Source organism: Dreissena polymorpha, chromosome 7, assembly GCF_020536995.1.
Source record: "Dreissena polymorpha isolate Duluth1 chromosome 7, UMN_Dpol_1.0, whole genome shotgun sequence".
In the NCBI taxonomy this organism is placed as follows: domain Eukaryota; kingdom Metazoa; phylum Mollusca; class Bivalvia; order Myida; family Dreissenidae; genus Dreissena; species Dreissena polymorpha.
The window spans coordinates 16,056,058-16,074,182 of record NC_068361.1 but is presented as its reverse complement, the minus strand read 5'-3'; the positions used below and the strand labels follow the sequence as shown (position 1 = coordinate 16,074,182).

Sequence of the window (18,125 nt, the reverse complement as noted above, 5' to 3'; positions counted from 1 at the left end):
CTCAACACCAGTCACCAAGAATGCAGGTAAGGTGTCATGAGAAACTTCCTGCATGGATAGGCACTGTCCCCTAACACAATTCCATCCTCCAAACCTTTGAACAGAACAATTAAACAACAATTACAGAATGATCCTCTTCTAAATGTATATAATTTTTGGGGGAGATCAAAGGAACGTTCCCAGTGGGGTTCGAACCCATGACATCCAGTTCGCTAGGCGGACATCCATTACGCCACGGCGAATAACCTTTTATAAGTATACATTTATAAATGAGAAACAGGAACATGCAGAACAATAAATGAAATAGCATTAAAAAAAAATCAATCCATTTTAGAATATGCGCTTACCATGATGATGGGCTTCCAAATAATCAGATAGTACTGAGGTTCTGAAAACATGAGCATCATGAGTACTTCCAGGCCATGTGGCATTTATGCTGGTGAATACACCTGAAATATGATTACATAGAATATAATGTATGCAATTTAACTTTAGACATTCCGTTGCAGTAAATCATTCAAATAGTATGATACATCTTATTATTAAAATGTAGCAAGAAAATAATTCTTTGTAGCCTCTTTTACTGTATATTCATCCCCTTAAGAGTGAAATTGACTTTTTCTACTGAATGAAAAGAATTTCACCACAAGTGAGACATTTAATTAGACATTTTATATCTTTCCAACAAAAGTATGGCAAAATAATTTACAACGCACACCCTAGCAACCACTAATTTGTCTGTATCTTTCCTATCAATCTGTTCAATCAACATTTTTATAGGAAAACATAAATCTTTTGAAGTAATTTTGATATAATCATTAAAAAATATATCTTATAGACTAATAAACACAAAAACACTGTTTAAAAGTGAATATTTTCAAAATTATTGTTTTCTCACTAACAAAATCTAAAATTCACATGATTTTAACCAAAATAGAACATGTATGTTGTATGTTTTTTAAATAAGCATTACTTACTTAAGTTTTTTTTTAGAAAAATGTCATAATTACCAAAATAAGGGGGTGGATGAATTTATAGGGTTGGATGAATATAGAGGAAAGAAGGCTATTAGAATTCCCTGTCTTGTGCCTCTATAATACAAAGGATCAGACTATATTTTAACCATGAAACAGATTTTACCTATCTTTATTTAGAATCGTTACGTCATTTGAACTGAGTACATGTGAGTTTTTGGGCGCAAAATATGCATTACACTGTGGAAATTTGGACTTAAAGGACGTGTGTTAAAAGAAAAACTGAATAATAAAAAATCGTACCAGATCATAAGTAAGTGTTACGGAATCTTTGATCTGGTGTGTAAAACAGCAGGATGCATATAAATATAAATAAATGGATTTATAAAATGAAGGGATACTCAAACTTGAAGGTAAGAACTAAAATTATGTTTTGAATTTTTGTGTACAAATTGATAAATACTTCGATGGTCGCACGTTGCCTGTACGTTAACACTGTGGTAGTGCTTTCTGTTCACATACTGCTCCTCGTGTTCATGGGGAGCAATGATGCGAACGTGTGTTCCGTCGATCGCCGCAATTACAGACGGAAATCCAGCGATTTTGAAAAAATTCTGTTTAATAATTGATTTATGTCTGTCCGTCGTCGGGAATTTAATTGTTTGGTCTTTCAGGTCACACAGTTCGTCAGTTACTCTGGTCACTACCCTTGAAACCGTGGCAATGTCCACCCCAAAAGTATCCCCTATTAATTGCAAAAAATTTCCAGAAGCAAAAAATCTCAGTGTTATCAATATTTGCTGCCTCGGTGTCAAGGGTTGATTCCGTCCAGTTGGTCTCTCAAGTCTATGTCCGATCAGTCGTTCTATGCGGTCAATGCTGTCAGGTGTAAATCTAAATCGTCGTCGTATTTCTTCAGGGTCGTCAGTTTCCGTAAATCTGTCTATTCGTCGAAATTGTCTTGGTCGTCTAGCGTTCGGTATGTCAAAGTCAGCCATTTTGTCAGCGCGTTCTTCATTTGGATAAAGATAACCGACGTCAAATATCTTGGCTAAATCTTATCCAAAACTTAACCAGAACGTGAACCTTTTTGGATAACTATTTTTTTATACAATCGCTAACCGAAAAAGATATCCTAAAATTGAAGATAACCAAAAGTTATCCGCTGGATAAGAGTTATCCATATTTATACAATTGGCTGCAAATCACTACACGTTTGGATATACGGAAATCGAAAGTAAATGTATGCAAAAATGGCGGCCGCGTTGGAAATAGCGCAGCACAAAGGTTCAGACGTTGTTTTCGACGTGTGCTGTTCAATCTGCGACGATGATGGCATACAAAAAGAAGGACGGTTTAATTGTCAGAATTGTTCAAAATATTTCTGTAACAGTTGTGTATTAACGCACAATAAGTTTCTTAAGGATCATTTAGTAACTGCACAAGGGGGCGGTGACGAATGGCCTGTAGTAAAACCAGTGGATGGTTCGCTGGAATTATGTGAGGAACACACAACTGAGAAACTGACGATGTTCTGTGAAGATGATGAAAAGCTGCTCTGCCACGTCTGTCATCTCCGTAATCACAAGTAAGTGGTTCAATAAGTTTAATTCTATAAAGTCTTTGCACATAGGCTAAGTCAACTGTTTGTTTCCTAGCTCGCTTTACTTAAGTTATAGTAATATTATTATTTGCTACGAGATTAGTACAAAGCGCTGGTGGGGAAGCTGTCCATAGTGGTACATCTGTTAAGTAATGGACCGAGGGATATTACCTGTCAGGTAAGCCATTATGGACAGTTCGACCACCGCTGCAAAGTTGTAAAAAGCTTTTATTGCATATTTTGTACTGTGCGATTTATTTCCTTATTTAATTAAATAACATAATAACACATAGATGTGTTTATATCAATTTATGGACTTCGGCAGATTTATTTCAACATTTGGTCAAAAGTTTTATCAAGATGATGTGTAGGTCAAGTTAAGAAAATGGGCCTTGCCGGGTCAAAAACTAGATCATGGGGTCATTAACTGTGTTTAAACATTGAGCATGGTGTCCTCTGTATTTTGTGAAGAAAACATGCAAAATATTCGGTATCAATGCGTCATGTGGGGTATTCGTCACGTCTGTGACAAAGCTCTAGTTATTATTATTATGATAATTATTTTTTTATTATTATTTTTAGTATTAGTATTGTTATTGTAACAAGAGCTTAGTAACATGCATGAAACATCATTCCCCTTTTTGGTTAATGTTGTAGGAATGAAAAACAGGATCTCCATTAGCTTCGTCAATATAGCTTAAGTACTTTTTAGTTAAGGAAGGGACAATATTTTAGCAAGTACTATTTTGATCCGACGAATACAATAAAATAACGTTCATATTGCCAATATTGCCCTTTATCCACATACTGAGCATTATAAACCTAGCTTAAAAAATTTATAGTTACCGCAGGATCCAGATTTTGGAATTTACTTATTTCTGTAACCATGTCAACTAAACATTTTGTTGGACCAAAGACTGAAATGATATGCATATTCACCATATAGCCGTTTATTCACATACCATAGTTTTCTTTAAAATGTTCAAGTCATGTCAATTTTATTGGCAAATACATAAGAACATAGCCAAACAACAAACATAATACATGTAATAGCGGTGTAAAAAAATGCTTATTCAACATGGTGATGAAAATTATAGTATATATAATGGGTATGAAATAATAATTAATTTATGTTATAGGAATGTACCATAACAACATATGAACAATGAAACCAACTCTTAGACAACTTTACCTAGATTAATGGTGGTGACATTGGTTGCCGTAATACAACACACGTAAAAACAACAACAAAAACCCCGTGAACAATATATACAAATATACTTTATTAATACTAATTGTGATTTGATCTTAGATCGAAGGCCATTTGAGTAAATGTAGGTAGGTTAATTTGGTATGATTGGTATAATTTGGTACATGCCAATATAAATAATGGTATATATCGAAACTTCCATTTCGAAGGAGTCATAAGTTGCTTAATTTATAATAGAAGGTCAGTGTATATAATATTTAGGTAACAACAGTTTTCTTAAATCGGTTTATAATTGTCAAAATTACAAAAAATGGTATTCTTTCTCAATTACACCCATATGACACCCAAAAAATCGTTCGCTTCTTTGAATATTTCTATATCTTCCGTCTTCAATGAATAGTGAGTGTGCAGAATAGCGAAATCTAGTCAAGCAAATTATATCCCTAACATTTACAACAATGTCTCAATAGTTTTCAAAATCAAAATTTGATTTAAATAAACGATACGTTTCAAGTTTGGGAAGGTTATCAATAGCACTGTCCCATGTTTGTAAACTGATATCATTGATACGTTGACAGATACAGTTTACATCACTAGTGGTTATCTCAGATTTATAATACTAAAATGACAAATCTTATTCCTGAAGCACTATCTATAGTTTATTACCCCAGTTAGAAATAGGCGAATTAACGTCATCTAAATCTAGCAACAATTTATTAAAAAACGAATCTGGATTCTTCTTTATTTTGAACCAAAATTTAATGATACGCATCTTGTGTACACACTCTAAAGGAAAACGACCCTGCTCATCATACACTACCGCGGCCGTAGTTTGTTGCCGAATAGACAGTGTCTCTTATTGAAATTTTAACTGGACTTTCTCTATGTCGGGGCTGGGACGAGAATTCCCAAATCTCGGTACCGTAGAACAATATTGGAAAAATCATAGCATCAAAAAGACGTATTTTATAAGCATTACTAAATACAATTTTAGAAAAGAGTTTATTTAGAGAAAACATTGGCCTTGACGTTTATTTAGATAAGGCTTCCTGCGCTTACAAAAAATGCCGTAAGATGACGATGTCACGCCGAGATAAGTAAACATATTAACTAACTCGAGCTTAATATAATTATATTTAACATCACTAGTTTTAATTAACTATTTGAGTTATCGCAGGATCAAGATTCGGACGGATAGGGGGATGGACAGATTGACAGACAGTAACACGGACAGACGAACAAGCTGCGAATTAACCTTAAGTTAAGCCCCATCAGATATAAAAGATGGGGTATTTATAGTAATTAAGTAATAGTGAAAATAGAATTATAAGTATTAAGAAATAATTCAAATCAGAATTATAAGTATTAAGAAATAATAGTGATACTGATGATGATGATAATAATAATGATTATAATAATAATAATAGTAAAAATAATAATAATAATAATAATAATAATAATAATAATAATAATAATAATAATAACAACACTTATACTAATAATCATGGCAACAATTATATTTATAAAATGCATGATTCACATAAATAATATTAATTTCAACATACTGGTGGAATGTTGTATTTAATATATTTGTTTCAGGCAATGCAGTCAGATAGTTCTATTGACTGACAAGGTAAAATCTACCACACAACCCTTGGACGTAGGACAAATGAAGACTAGAATTGAATCATAATTGGAACGCCTACAAAAAATGTTGCAAATGGGAGAACAAAATAGTTTGTCTCTCCAAACGTCATACAAAAAAGTGTTAAAAGAAATAGTTGATGTTCGTCGACTGATCAACGAAAATTTAGATCGACTGCAACAAAATACAGAAAGAAAATTGGAAGAGTTGCATTCTACATTACATAATTCTATGGAAAATATCAGAAAACACTGCGTTGAATTTATTTCAAAAATAAATGGGTTTAACATTAAGGACTTACAAAACGAGTCGCCTGAGCGATCGTTTATTATATTCAGAAAATGCTTAGACCAAACCGCTTCGGCAGATTTATTTCTTCGGAAAGCAACTGCAAATGTAGCCATAGAATTTAACCACAACAAGGACTTGGAGCAGTGTCTTGCTTCTTGTAGCGAGTTCGGTAGCATCACAAATTGCGAGGCTGTGTCACAACACGTCGTTGACCCGAACAAGATTGTAAGCATTAAGAACAAGACGCAATACAGTCTGCCAACAGCGACTGATAAAGGCATGTGCTCCATTTCGGGTATATGCGAGTCTACGAATGGGGAATTCATCCTCGCTGACTACGGTAATGAATGCGTGTATCTCCTAGATCAGGCATACAAATTGATAGACCAAATTCAACTACCAACTTCGCCGTTGTCCATGTGTAAAATATCTTCCAACGAAATGGCGGTCACTGTAAGCAACTGTAGTTCTGTGAATGAGATTCATTTCTTACGAGTCGACAAGGGTAGGGTTGTAAAATATAATACTCTGGAACTAAACCACATGTGTTACGGTATTGCGATTCACCAGGGTGACCTGTTTGTAACGTCCGGTACTGAAGTGTGTCAATACACTATGAATGGGCGGCTAGTGAAGACCATATATATGGATTATTCAAGAAGATGCACTGGTAACTTGCTACTTCTGTATATCTTTGCCCAATATTATAAGTATTCTAAGATTTTATGCCCGTTTTACGTCGGTCCGTACCTCTATTTGTTCGATGTTATTCCAAAATAACACGTTTAATCTTACATTAATTATTAAACCTACAAAGCTTTGGTACGTACATGGATACTATTTTTGAACACGGTAAACACACCCACATCACTTGATCTCATTTTAACCTTGACATATTTGCCTACTGTTGGACTTAAACTTATTCAGAAGTTCAAACTTATGGTTTAACCAAACAATGACGCATTTCGTTTACTATAAAGACCGCTTTCTACAAAGCTTTTATAATTGTATGAATGCCATTCATGAACACTCTTTACTCACACATAACCCGACTTAATTTTTACCTTGAAATGGGCCTTTTTATTAGAGTTACTAGTATTTAAATGGGTCCAGGACTCAATATTGACAAGGCTTTAACTGGAGGCATATGCATTTATTCAACGCGGCATATTGTGTAAAAATACAATGAATACTGTGTTTAAGTGTTTTTGTTTTATTCGTTCAGTAGGTATCATTTTGTTGAACATATGATTTTGTATAACCATAACCATGTAATGAGTATATTTGGTGCTATTATGCTTATCGTTTTACATACAGACCCGGCGTAAAGTTATATATTAACGAATTACTATAGGGACTGTTTAGTTCTTTCATTGGTTGTACATTTTGTAATGTAAATAAGTATTAGCAAAAATTGTGTATCAAGGGAAAATAATATCCTAATAGTTTATGTTGTTAAAAATCACTCCTAACTATTTTTAATTTTGATTTTTACAATATTTATTTTTCTAAATTTTTGCGATCGAGTATGTGATGTTAATCATCTACAATTTATTCAGCTTGTTATATGTTAAAGAATACAACATACTCAATCCTTGTGAAAACGGTTAGATTTTTTTTTAACATATCAGGTTTGATGTAGTTGTCGATTTATTTCTTAACAATAAGAAGTTGTTTGTTTCATTAAGTCAATGTATCATGTACTTGATTAGTTGTAGGAGTTGGAGTGAGTCCTGATGGCAAGAGGATCTATGCGACCGACATTCACAATGGCAAGCTTCTCACACTTACCAGGGATGGAGCAGTCACAGCCTCGCTCAAGGACCCTGCATTTAGACCGACTTGTACAGTACCTAACTTACATGTGGCAGCCACAGGACAGGTGTTTGTCGTAGGCAAACAATGTATAAGTCAAGTTGACACGTACGGAAAGAAAGTTCTCAATACGATACAACTTGATATGTCCACGCCTAGGTCTGTTTACTTCAATGAAGACACAAGAAAGATGATTGTTGGATTTGTTCTCAACAAACGCGTCATGGAGTTCAACACATAGGAATCCTGATTCTTCATTGTTTTCATTTAATAACGTACACACTATTTTTCAAGCAAATTGCAGTGCATTGTAATATTAGTAATGAAATGATTTTTGTATCTTTTGGACTAGTATGAAAACAGATCAACTTTTTGTATCATTGTTATATTTTTAATAATTATTGTGTTCTTAATTTGAAATTTTATATTTAAGTTCATAACCAGTATTAACATAGAAGAAGTTTTGGTTTGTTCGCTGTTTTACTTGTTTGTGATAATTAAACGATTCTTTCTAACTCACAATTATACGCTCAATTATGGCACCGGCCATGTTCTCTCTTTCATGCATTTGTCACTTTCTACGTGGTTTGTTTTCCACATCGGCATTATTATGTTTGTGCATATCTTTCGTTTCATTTCTTTCTGCTAATTATTCTTGTAGCCCCACATATTGTTTTCAGTATATAAATACTTTTTGTGTGATTCATAATAAGACGGAATGTATTTTAAATGTTTTATTTTACTAATTTGCATAAAAATGTTGTCTATGACAGCCAGTTATATATATATTGTAAAACAATAAGCATTCGAAAAACACGATTGTATGTTCCGCAGATCTGTTGTTTCTCAGAAATAGAAATTCTTACAGAATAAATTAAATTTTATGAACGAATACAATTAAGGATGAAAACAAACAACAGATAGATCGATTTTATGTACGCAACATATAGTAACTGATTTGAACCGTTATACGTCTGAAAAAAACTTACCTTGTTACACATTAAATAAATATCTTGATTAAAGTAATTGTTTTATTTAACTGTTCACACCAGTTTTGACACTCTTTGTTGCAGCATTTTAATCCCGGTGTTTAATTGCACCTTTGTTCATAACAAACCGATTATCTCGTTATGATCGGATACTGTCCAGACAATTACAAAGACAACATGGTGTCATAAACCCAGGGACCTATACTTGGGTCCCTGCATAAACCACACGTTGCAGACGAGTGTCTGGTCATTCAACAAAATTTATGATACCTCCGTGTCATCTCTTAGCATATTTAGCAGTCATTTAAGCCAAATGTTTGAGCCAAAATACTGAACAGTTGCTTCAATAAATATTTTAACATTTAAGAAAACAAATGGAGACATTTGCCGGAAATGGAATAGCAGGAACAAGTAAATAAATAAATATATATATATAATACAGTGTTTAAAAAACTATAAATTTAAAATATTGTGTATATCTACTGTTACACAATTAACGTATTTAACTGGCAAATGTTAAAGCCGCCCGAGTTGATATTTTTCACAACAATTCGGTTGTCTTAACTGACCAGAATTTATCAGTATTCGTCAGATACATTCTAAACCTAAACTCTTCCATACTGATTTTCGCAATTATTGTGCCAAATATGCAAAAAGCATCAAACATACGAAACCTAATCATGTGCATAACGAAATCCTCAAGACTATTACCTGTGACGTATGCACGCTTTGGGTCACGTGAGCGCCAATTTCACGTGATTTACACTTCCGCGCATTTCAAAACAAAGAAGAATTATTAAATAACACAAGCAATTTACAGATTATGTCTACGGATAGCCCTAGCAAAGTGATTATAAAACATGTTTTTGTCTTAATGGATAAACGAGGATCATTGTGTATTGAATATCATGTTCGTAAATAGTCAGAATGCAAACATAAAAAACGATTTCTCAGATTAGAGTGAATTCAATAAGGCCGATTTGTGGATTGAAAACAAAAGTAGTTTGTATCAAGCTTGATGAAAGTTTATTGACATTTGTCGATTAATATGCATAGATATTGACAAAAAATCACGCTGCAAAAAAACATTACGCTTCTATGTACTGTCAGCTTGCTTGTCCCATTGTAAACTGGTAATGGCATGATTAATCATCATTAATGCAAATAGTGTTGTAAACAATGATTCAATGGTCACGTGGTTTTACATGTGACCCGCGCCTGTTTAAATTTATATTATCACCGTGCATGCACAGAAATTGGGCATTTCTTGACCGAATTTGACCAATGTTTTTGCACATCTGACATAAATACAAACACATTTTAACTCATTATCACTTTTTTGCGACACATCACACAAATGGGAAAAAATACCAACATCAACTCGGGCGGCTTAAACTCCGCTATAACGTGTAAAGATTGTACGTTACTGCATCATACGAAACACCATGATCATAAAAACAAGCAATCACAATATGGTAAAAGATACTTGCATCAAATAAATTTAATTTATAGATTTATTTATCATAAAATGCTAGGTTCGTATCTCTCCTTATCACTTGTAAAAAGATTTCAATATACATGCAAAGACAGTTCAATTTGCATAATATGCAGGGGTTTTTACCGTCTGTATGCTAAAATTAATTACGATAATATTGTCATTCAATATAAACGAAACGAAAATTCATTCAATGGAAATAAAAATTACCACAACATTTGACAATTGATATATATTCCGTTTTTGGGCTTTGTTTTATTATTGATTAAATGCACCTCTTACACTTTCGATCGCTGATGAAAAAAACACTATCCACACCACTTAAAATTTAAATCAAATTAATATATGTTTTATTATTTTTGAAATATCATTTATAAAAGTCTTATTATCAAAAAGAACGGCTAATTTATTGTTTCGTTTTGTGGAATTGTCAGTATTTCGTTTTCCGACCACGTTTACTCTGATGCAAATAACTACTTCGTACTTGTATGAAGAGGAAATTATATTCATGAATATACATTTATTGAAACTAAATATAATATATTTGCACTTTTTAAAGAGTTTTTATGTTTATTTCGTTTGTTTTATCGATTTATTTACTAAATAAAAGCCCTTAATACATTTGTTACGTTGCTGTCATCATGCAGTGTTTTTGCCAACTAGTCAGTGTACATTCGCGGAAAATCCCGATTGTAAACAATAACATTCAACAGGTCTATTATGCTGTACATTTAAGTCGGTCACCTAATATTGTGACCACAAAGTCATATTTGAGGTTGAATATCCGTAATAGACTAGTTGCATAGAATCAGTTGAAAACTAAAACAGAGCATTTATAAATAAAAGCAAAAATAAGCCCATTCCAAGAAACTAGATTTTAAAATATATACTAATAAGTGTAATTTAGTTTAATTACGCTTTGAAGCTCGTTCAGAATGTAAGCTACCTACACACTCAATAAAAATATAATACCTCCCCCACGCTCATTTTATTGAGCAGAAACCATTATTTCTATTTTAAGTAACAATCACTTTGAAACACCTGAAATCCCTCACAAGGTCTGAGTGTAAGCCTCTTACACACACAATTACCATCCAATACAACTACCTAACAAAGAGTTTTAGAGCAGAAACGTTTTTCTATTTTGAGTAAAAGTGACCTATCCAAACATGACCAAAATACAATACCACGCTTGATCAGTCTGTAACCGACTAGAAAACAAACTTACAGCACAATATTTCTATACTTACTGAAGTTAAATAAGGCAAACTGTTTTCGCTATTTTAGCGGCAATGACCTTGACCTTAACCCAACAAGCACCAACTGCAACCTCATGCCTGGTCCGCCGGTCAGCTAAAGAAAGGGGTTGTTGCACCCAAACGCAACCTGAATTTTTAACGTACACAAAATAAGTGTATAATCCAGCAAACTGCAGCTGAGAATTATGAGCCTCGGTCAGAGACCTCACAAATGTCTTTTGAACTTGCACACAATCCTTATATTGATTTCTAAGTAAAACATTGGGGAGGGATGTAATATACTACATCATGTTATAAGGCTAATCATAGATAAAGACCATGTACACATATTTTACATTTTATTTTAATATCTGTAGTAGATGGTGAAAAATGCATACACAAGTTAACGTGAATGAAGTATGAAAGGGGAATAACCCTTCTTATATGCCAGTCAGATTGATGGGTATTCTTGAGTGACTTTGCAGAATGATCCAAAAGTCATTTTCAATAGAACATTTCCAGCACTTACAGAATGATTTGATGAATGCAAACTGATACGTTAATGTGAATGTGATCGATAACCTTTTCTTCAATAAAAAATCGGGCATGCTCCTGTTAGAGAGCCAGTAACAGTTAAATCTCTAGGTCGATGAATGTTGAAAAAGACCGCGTAATTAAATCAAATATGGTAGTTCAACATCAGTTGTTAATATGAAGATATGGAGTGGTTGTACTCAATATTGCAGGTCAGATTTCTAGTCATTGGTCTGTATGCAACTTTTAACAATGACTTACACACGTTTGAAGCTTAAATTAAACACATATAGTATACAAAATGATTTGTTGATGTTGCACGTTTACCTAAACCGGATTATTAAGTACAAATGGAGCATAACTCTGATAAAGTGCATATAAGAGTTAAGGAACCTGGTCAGGGAACTCAAATAATTACCACGAGGACATGCGTATAGTATAGCAGAAACAGTTATATTAATATTGATGTTTCAAGTTAACCTTAACAAAAAAATACAAAATTCAACAATTTTGAAGTGAAGTTACGTTACGTGGTCGTCTACATTAATAGTTGAACCAGTGAACTAAAGATGTTACATGTTAACCTTAACCGATGCACATTAAGAGAAATATAGTCTAGCTTGAAACAAAAAAGAACGAAATTTTCATTTAATGTACTTTCAAAAATAACAAACGTACAAAACACACACCTAAATTGATTTAAAAATCGTCAAAATTTACTACTTAAAATTGCTTTAATTACCTCATTAATAATCTCGTAACAACGTTTATCTGCATGATCGTAATAAAGATCGGTGGTTACGCACTGGCTGCGCAATCCATGTATTGCTGGGTGGATTCTCTTGTACATCTTACCTGCGTATCGTCTTTTGCACGAGACGATTAACGGAGATGCAATCTTCAAGGCAGTCAATACATATTTTAAAATGTCCCCTGCATTCGAATTTATTCTTCGGATAGTGACTAGCAATATCGTTACAATTTAATCAGTATGTGTCTTACAAAACGAAACACACCGAACAGTTTGTATAGTTGCTTTTTCCGACACGCTTCAGTAAGCATTACGTACGTCTTCGATTATCGTGCACAAGAGCAACTGCATTGATGCAAGATAAGGAAATAGAACTCAAGTTTCAATGTCGAAAGTAAGAAATCAACACAGGGAGCTTTAGTTTGATCATATAAATAGCTTTGTAAGGTATGGATTAAATTTTATATAACAGTATGAATAAGCATAACAGGAATGTTTACACGACTCGGGCTCTAAGGTAAAAAACAATCAAAGTCAAAGGAACCATATCAGAAATTTACCATAAATTTACAGCCAGCACGAATTTATTTCCAAAAATAAACACTTAGTCAATTTCAGAACGTTTTCCGTCATACATTCCAATGGATTTTCCAATAACCTTGTGACATGCATGGTAGTGAAAAAAGTGCAACATCCAAGAACCCTTTCACAGTATACATGTAAGTTCAAATTACTGAAAACATGATATGTTGATGTTGCACGTTTACCTAAACCGGATTACTAAGTACAAATGGAACATAACTCTGATAAAGTGCATATAAGAGTTACGGAACCTAGTCAGTGAACTCAAATAATGACCTCGAGAACATGCGTATAGTGTAGTAGAAACAGTTTTATTAATATTGATGTTGCAAGTTTACCTTAACAAACAAAACAATACTAAATTCAGTCATCCCATAACACTTTGTACAAAGAGTGTACACCTAGGTCCATTGTTCAAGGTTAAAATTAAACGTAAAATCTGAAAACAAAGTCTTTAGTATAACTAGGATTTAAAAAAACTCGACACATGTTACAAAATATTTAAAGCGTATTCAAGTATGCAAAACACCAAGTCCCTATGTTGAATGAAAAGGTTAAAATTCAAGGTTAAATGATCAAATAAAGTTTGTCTAATTTGTTTTTCAACAACATATAAAATGTGGGGCGTATTTTAGTGGCGGTATGGTTTAATTTGAAGATCTCAGTAGTACGTACCGAGTTATGAAAGATGCTAGTTTTGTATCGTCAAACATATCAAACTGTGTATCAACATAAAATATAAAATGGAATTTACAATGTGCTTAACCACATGTGAAGCATATAATACATATATGTGCAGTTTACTATTACACACAGATAATATACCTTTATGCAAATACAAAAAACAATCACATTTCTAAACATATTTACTTCAAAATACAGTATGAAAATTACGGCTACAATAGATTTTGTTTACAATTATTAAAATGTATGCGAAACAGGTACATGTTATGAGGTTTATCAATTTAGTTGACCCCTAAAATTATAGAAGCTGAACTGATTTGTAAGAAAATCAAGTAATAAATACTAACTACTCAGGTAATGATACACAAACACAACAGAATACAGTCGTTTTTAAACACAAGTTAAATATTCATAACACCATCCACTAATTTAGGATTTGCTGATAACATATGCAAAATATTAACTACTTAAACATATATATTACACTGATTATGAATATTTCAAAAATAAGGTAAGACGATAATATTCAATAACATATTACCAGTGTTAAATTACCACATTCATAAATTATCATGGGTAACAGTATTTGTTATAAGCGTTTTCTGTGTTCATATTATGCAAGTAGCTATCTTACATTTGTATGCAAACAACAATCAAATGACAGGCTTTGCCTATTAGTGAAAACAGCCAGCAAAACTTGTTTACTTGCCCAGGGGTGGGGGAGCAAGCGTATACGGTGGCTTACCGGGTTTAAGTGAGGTAAGTTGAACATTTATTTATAATTTCCAGTCAATAGGTTGCCATTGGCATGGTTTACGCAATCAGGAGATGCTAGGTTCGATCCCCACTCTGACAGATTGACAGTCGCAGAATCTTTCCGGAGACACACAGTGTTGGTTGCTCCCAGGCAAATGATTGTCTATATTAAATTTTGCCTCAGGGATTTAAAGCCATCAAGCTAAAATAAATAGATTAAAACTGAACAAATATCAACACTTTTCAGATAACTCCACTAACATTTTAACTTTATTTTAACTTCATCTCGAAACGCAGGAGGGTTTTATACCCTTTTAATTTTAGCTTCAAAAATTCACCAGAAGATTTTTGAAGGAGCACTTCTTTGAAACTTACATTAGGTGGTTTTAAGATAAGAAAAGTATCAGTGGCAAAGTTACAAAGCACTTATATTCAGTAATGTGAAGTGGGGATACATTTTAGAAATATTAAAGTTAGCTTACATCTATAATGGAAGTATTTTGGCGTTGGTGTTTTGTCAGGATACTTGTTTTACAATGGTCTCATTACACTACTGTCTACTATTATTTTGTGGACTTGCACCCAATATTATGTTCATTACAGGACACAAATCAATTCGTACCGAAATAAAACAAATTGCCCATCATAATATGCTCTCAATTGATATTTTGTGTTAACTGTTGGTAATAAACACTTAATTCTATAACTTCAATAGTTTAATTTGTATGCATAAAACCTCAACACTATTTGTGAAGATCAAGTATGCTTCATCAATATGCGTTAATTTAGTCATTTTTGGATAACTGCATCCGTCCTTAGATAATTAAATAACATTCATAAATTGCAATAGGTCTCTTCCTATTCCAGATACAAAAAGATAATTTAACATGAATTTTAAACACAAGTACAAATTGCTAACATAATTAAATGATTTATTTCTTTTGAAATCTGAAAACATTGATTAAACATAAAATGTTTAATCTTGAATGTTAACTTAAGTAGTGCTTCGGTTAGGCATACAGATGACTGAGAATTGTATGGTTATACTGATACGATAGCATGGTTTATAGTTTAAGGAGAAAACGAAGCGATATAACCTATGAACGTAAGGTTTTAAACACGCTTATGGTGTAAACTTTCTACGTAAAACATTGACTTACATTTTGAGAAATAATCATCATTACCCGGCATATATTTTTCTTTCAAGTGACAGAGTTGTAAACCTGTTATCTATGTGCTCATTTTAATGAAATGTGTATGCCATAAGTTTCGTAAGGCCAACTTTATTTGTGATTTGGATAAGAATGATATAAACAGCAATATCAGTTTGATCGTTAAATCATTTATACGATTACAAATAACGGATTTCGTTATACTTTGCACACTCAAATAATCCATGAGATAGATGATATTTGTTAATTTTGATAAGTTATCGATTAAAATTCACGAGTGATCAGATAATGAATATTTTCAAGCTTGTATCGCGAATTTATTAAAATGTATAACCTTATCTATCACCACCAAATTTAATTAGTATTTATTTTTTCAACTGTTTAATTACAGGTTTTTAAAGTTATACTGGACAAACATAGGACGTCATTACACAGTCAAGCAGTCAATTTCATCTATAATTTCACTGTTATTCTTAGTTTTTGCATTACAAAATTAAGGCATTAAAATTTCCGATAATTCCATATTAACCACAGAAAAGCATTAAATATGTAATGTTTAAATAAGACGTCATGACGGACGGATGTGCATTAGGGCGATAATACTATCCCACAAAATGATCTCTTGAAAGGATGTTTCGACATTTTTTGTGATTTTTTCCCAACATTAGAGTTCTTTGAACATGTGTGCAAAAAAGAACATACAAATAATATGCAAACAATTAAATAAAAGCATAGGGTCACCGGCCTTAATTTGATATTTTTAAATTGTGCAACTTGCAATTTTACATTAAAACTGCTAAATTTCTGCTTGTGACAAACTAAATATAATCACTTATAAAGGTTGAAACTTGAAAAATGTTCTGTAGTTTGAAAGTTATGGTACGCTAATTTGTATTGAATACAAACAAACATTATACATGAAATGCATTACATAAATGAAATCGTGTTATAATAAATTATATATGGTCGATAAAACGTAAATACATTTTTCTATTTGAGCCACATATTTGAGATTTTAAACAGTTTTAAAGAATGAACTATTCCAAACTTTCCTATATGAACTGTTCATATTGTTCCGAAATTAAACACTTTTTATGTTATGTCACAGCACTATTTTTGGAATAAAATTAAAAATTAAGCACTACAAACAAGTAAAATTTACACCACAAATAACACCATGTCGCCGTCTAAACAGAAAATTTCGAAAATCAATTCACGCTGCTTGAATAAATAACACCTTGATATACGACTACAATCTTGACATTCCTTGACAACTGATAAAGTGTGTCCTACATAATATGTTCGAGTTTGAGTACGTAAGCCAAATGTTTGCAATGCAGTTTTGTATTTCCATATAATACTTTCAGCGGGAAAGATGATATTAAACATTATACAACATCTTTCGATATGAATTTGATTAAAAAATATGCATAGGCAAAAAATGTCAAAATGTGCTTAAACCAGTTGTGAACCATCAACATCAAAATATCCGCATAATAGCATACTACTGTTTATTGTATTACAATATAAAATATCATCGATATATACCTTTTGCGCAACACCCGTTAAATCGCATTCGGTCATTATTATTATATTTGGATTAAACAATCATCAAGTAAATAATATAATTGTTGTCACTTGCATAAGAAAATATCTATTTTTATGACATTGTACGCTGTATTCTGTATATCGTTATATCGGATATCATGGTAGATGGAATCACCTACCGTTTGAGCATGTTTAACGTAAATTTAGAACGATGCTACGAAAGAAGTAATTACGTTGTATCAACTACTATAAAAAGCAAAATGTTTTCATTGTTAATACAGACATGTACTCAATACATATTTAGTCGTTACTAAAATCAAATCATTTGTTAATTTTTTATTCGGTATTCAACAATTGGTATATATCACAAGCTATATTTTTCGCATGCTGCATACTTATATACGTATTGAATTTCTTCTGTAAACGTCTGTGTATAATGATAATAAAACTGAACATTTCATTAAAGTACACAATTGTTGTATTACCATTTTCTTCAGGGTTAATATATGTTATGAAGAATAGAGCACAAATAAACTAATATAGAACAAACTATGTAAACCAAACGACAAAATATGTCAGGCCTAAGCGTAAATACCATATCCGAGATAAACACCAAATCAATACAAGTTTGGATATAGGAAATCAAAAGTAAGTTTATTAAAAAATGGCAGCCACGTTGAAAATATCGCAGCACAAAGGTTCAGACGTTGTTTTCGACGTGTGCTTTTCAATCTGCGAAGATGATGGCATACAAAAAGAAGGACGGTATAATTGTCAGATATGTTCAAAATATTTCTGCAACAGTTGTGTATAAACGCACAATAAGTTTCTTAAGGAT

At 32.5% G+C, this 18,125-nt stretch overlaps 1 protein-coding gene across 2 annotated transcripts; it reads left to right on the top strand.

Moving 5' to 3' along the window:
• Positions 1–2,205: 2,205 nt before the first annotated feature.
• Positions 2,206–8,447, top strand: LOC127840085 (uncharacterized). Of its 2 annotated transcripts, none has more exons than XM_052368483.1 (3): positions 2,206–2,562; positions 5,387–6,393; positions 7,436–8,447. In XM_052368483.1, exons 2-3 carry the CDS (start codon positions 5,499–5,501, stop codon positions 7,777–7,779), a joined length of 1,239 nt encoding a protein of 412 aa, XP_052224443.1. In that variant the 5' UTR covers positions 2,206–2,562; positions 5,387–5,498; the 3' UTR covers positions 7,780–8,447. The 2 variants fall into 2 exon arrangements, with proteins under 2 accessions (XP_052224443.1, XP_052224444.1); XM_052368484.1 differs by lacking the exon at positions 2,206–2,562 and adding an exon at positions 4,940–5,085.
• Positions 8,448–18,125: the final 9,678 nt, after the last annotated feature.